Source organism: Triticum urartu, chromosome 5A (genome assembly GCF_056163025.1).
Source record: "Triticum urartu cultivar PI428250 chromosome 5A, HENAU_Tu73, whole genome shotgun sequence".
NCBI lineage: Eukaryota > Viridiplantae > Streptophyta > Magnoliopsida > Poales > Poaceae > Triticum > Triticum urartu.
The window spans coordinates 365,793,137-365,796,296 of record NC_141877.1 but is presented as its reverse complement, the minus strand read 5'-3'; the positions used below and the strand labels follow the sequence as shown (position 1 = coordinate 365,796,296).

At 41.8% G+C, this 3,160-nt stretch overlaps 1 protein-coding gene across 2 annotated transcripts; it reads left to right on the top strand.

Moving 5' to 3' along the window:
* The first annotated feature begins 243 nt into the window (after positions 1–243).
* Positions 244–2,920, top strand: LOC125508996 (protein FLUORESCENT IN BLUE LIGHT, chloroplastic). 2 transcript variants are annotated; one of them, XM_048673821.2, is made up of 5 exons: positions 244–413; positions 753–877; positions 1,112–1,271; positions 1,962–2,282; positions 2,565–2,920. In XM_048673821.2, the coding sequence occupies exons 1-5, from the start codon at positions 302–304 to the stop codon at positions 2,765–2,767; spliced, it is 921 nt and encodes a 306-aa protein (XP_048529778.1). In that variant the 5' UTR covers positions 244–301; the 3' UTR covers positions 2,768–2,920. The 2 variants fall into 2 exon arrangements, with proteins under 2 accessions (XP_048529778.1, XP_048529779.1); XM_048673822.2 differs by lacking the exon at positions 244–413 and having other exon boundaries at positions 753–885.
* The last annotated feature ends 240 nt before the right edge of the window (positions 2,921–3,160 follow it).

Below are 3,160 nucleotides of genomic sequence, written 5' to 3'. Positions count from 1 at the left end.
GGGATGCCAGAGGTGGTGTAGGAGGTCTAGATCGTTTGAGAAGTTAGTTTTAGACTAGTGGGTGTGTGGAGGTGTCCATTGATTGATGTTCGCATCATTCGATGGGTTCTTGTAAATCTTTTGCTCTCTTCTATAAAAGTAAGGTACGTCTTTGTCGTATTCTTGAAAAAAAAAATCAAACCAAGATGTATTATTTTAATATTGTCGGGTCTTATGTGCAAAATAACAACCGAGGCACTTTATCATCTTCCCGAAGCGACACCCAACGAGGCACAGGGAGGAGATTTTCCTTATCCTCCTGATGCCGCTTCTCATGCGTCTCTCCCCACCGGCGGCGGCGCCGTCGCCGCCGTACCGGCGAAGCCACGGAGGTTCTACCACGAGATTATACGCCGTACTCCCCGAGACCTCAGGTGAGTGTTCATCGCCTCCCATCCACCTACATTATTGCAGTATTGCTTGTATCTCTCGTTACCGTAATGTTGGGGCATCCCTGAGCGATGGCGACTGTCCCCTTGACCTCCATGCCTCTAATGCTTTCCAGCGTTAGATTGGAGATGCATATTTTTTTTATTATGTTCCACTTCGGTATGCTTGTCATAATTCATCAACTTCTTAAAAATGCTAGATGCAAAATGTTTGGTCAAAAACCTTGTCATAGCACAATCTGTTACTGCATCGACTGTTTCTTATTCTACTATACTACATGCCATTTAATGATATCTGACATGTTATGGAATTCTGTCCTGCAGAGCGAATGTTTCTTGTAGCTAGACATGCCTCGTCGTCGACTGATCCGGTGCGTCCTGGGAGCGACAACTTTGATATAGCTAATGGACATGGTCATGTCCTTATCAAGTCTACATCTGATCTTCAGGTATGATGGTGAGTCCCTCGGTCTATTTTTCGCATTGCATCACCGAATAATCAAGATGGACCGGACCTTTGTTGAGCATAAAGCTGAAATATGCTTTAGTTGCCTTGAATGTATTTTCAACGGATAGTATAGTATTATTTCAATTCTCAGTAGGGAGCTCCATTTGAACTGCTTGCAGATACAGTTATGTTGATGTCTCAGCTACAACTTTATACGATTTGTATCTCTTTGCAGAAAGCTGTATCTTCTTGTTTCGGGAAAGCATTGGTGACCAGCAGTGCTGTCATGCTTGTGATGCCGCCCAGTTGCTTGGCAGAAGAATGCGACCCGGGGTACTCTCTTCCTAACATGCCGCTGTTGTTTGCGATAGCCATGGTCGGTGCTACTGTTGGAGGTAATATCACATTGTCAAGGATCTTAGCACGTAGGAAATTGTTTGTGGCTAGCAAACTAGCTTTAAGTTTCAGCCCAACACTACACAATTGATTTTCCTTATATTATTTTTTTAATACTTCATCAACATCTTGAGCAGTTATGAATATCAAACATTACAAAATATGCAATTTTTTTGAACTGCTGACAACTTCTGGGAGACGGTAGAAATCTAATCTACAGCCTTATAAAGCTTTTTTTTTCTCCAAAAGCGCCCCAAAGTGTGTGTCATATTGTATTAGAAGGAAAGCGCCAAGAAGGCACAAAGTACAACTCAACGAAACCAGAGACATTGTGCAAGTACAACTCGAGAAAACCAAAGACAAACAAACATTCACGTTTGTCTTTTTGCTTGCTATTTATTAGTACATGAAAAACAGTGTATGTATCCTTAAAGACCTGAATTCTTTCAGCTTGTTCAAGCATGTTGCGGTTAGCTTTTGCCTATATGACTATTTCTGCCAATGACTGTTTCTTTTGTGATGGCCGTTTTCCATCATGCTCTTGTTTGTAGAGAAAATGACATATGCAGTAGTTACTACTTCATACTGCTTAGTTACCCTTGGTTATTCTGTAAGTTCTGTAATATGTTTGTCTCTCTGGAGGTGCAACATTTTCCTACTTTAGATTGAACAATTCAGAAACCCTGTAGGGCTCCTTGCGAGACAAAGGAAAGGGGAACTTAAAAAGCTTAACGATCAGCTACGACAGATAAATGCTTCACTGAGAAGACAAGCCAAGATAGAATCCTATGCTCCTGCTTTGAGCTATGCACCGGCTGCTAGTAAGATACCAGAATCAGAAGTCATTGTTGATCCTCACAAACAGCGCCTGCTCACATATCTGAGGACTGGGAAGAACTACCTGAGAAACCAAGCTCCAGACAAGGCATTTTCTGAGTTTAAGGCAGCTCTTGATCTTGCACAATCTTTGGGTGATCATGTTGAAGAGAAGAAGGCGGCACGAGGATTAGGTCCGTCATTGTTTGGCATGAATTTCATTTATCATTTGCTTGTACGCACATTTGAAACTGATCGTGCTTTGATGCGTACTTCGTTGCCTAGAGAGCTCAGCAGAATTTGCGCCCCTCCTGAACATGCCAATGATAGTTTGAACATGATAATGTAAATACAATTTCACCATAACAAACTGAATCGTATAAACAGAGTAGCAGTACTAATTGCAAGCATTGCGGTGCCCATTTTTATTTACTTTTTGTGAAATCCAACTGACGGAAGTCCTTTGCGTTCATCAGGAGCATCATTGCAAAGACAAGGAAATTACAAGGAAGCAATAAAGTACCACTCCATGGTTCTCAGCATCTCCAAGATGACTGGAGAGGATTCTGGTGTCACTGAGGCATATGGGGCAATAGCCGATTGCTACACCGAAGTTGGTGAGCTCGAGAAGGCAGGCAAGTTCTACGATGAGTACATTGCAAGATTGGAGAATGACTGAAAATGTGTGTGTGTGTGTGCGCGCGCTACCTGTGAGAATGCAAACACCGCTAAACTTTTCGTTCTTCACTAGTCATATGATGTTTTGTAGATGTGCAGTTCCTGGCAACAAAAAAGACTGGTTTATTATATCTTCTAAGTTGTTTCCCCTGAATTATGTGAGATCATTTGGGTCAGTAGCATGCTGTGTAGTTATTTTGGTAGTAATAGCTTACTGTAAGTACAAATGAAATCCAGCTTTCCGACTTGAAAATTTTAAAGAAATACCTCAACCTATCACTGCCTATCCTGAATTTGTTTTCAGTTCCTTTGCCACTTCTCATATTTGTAATGTGAAGGTTTTCTGCTCAAGTGTGAGCTAGGGAGGAAAGGACATGGGGTAGGGAAGGACAAG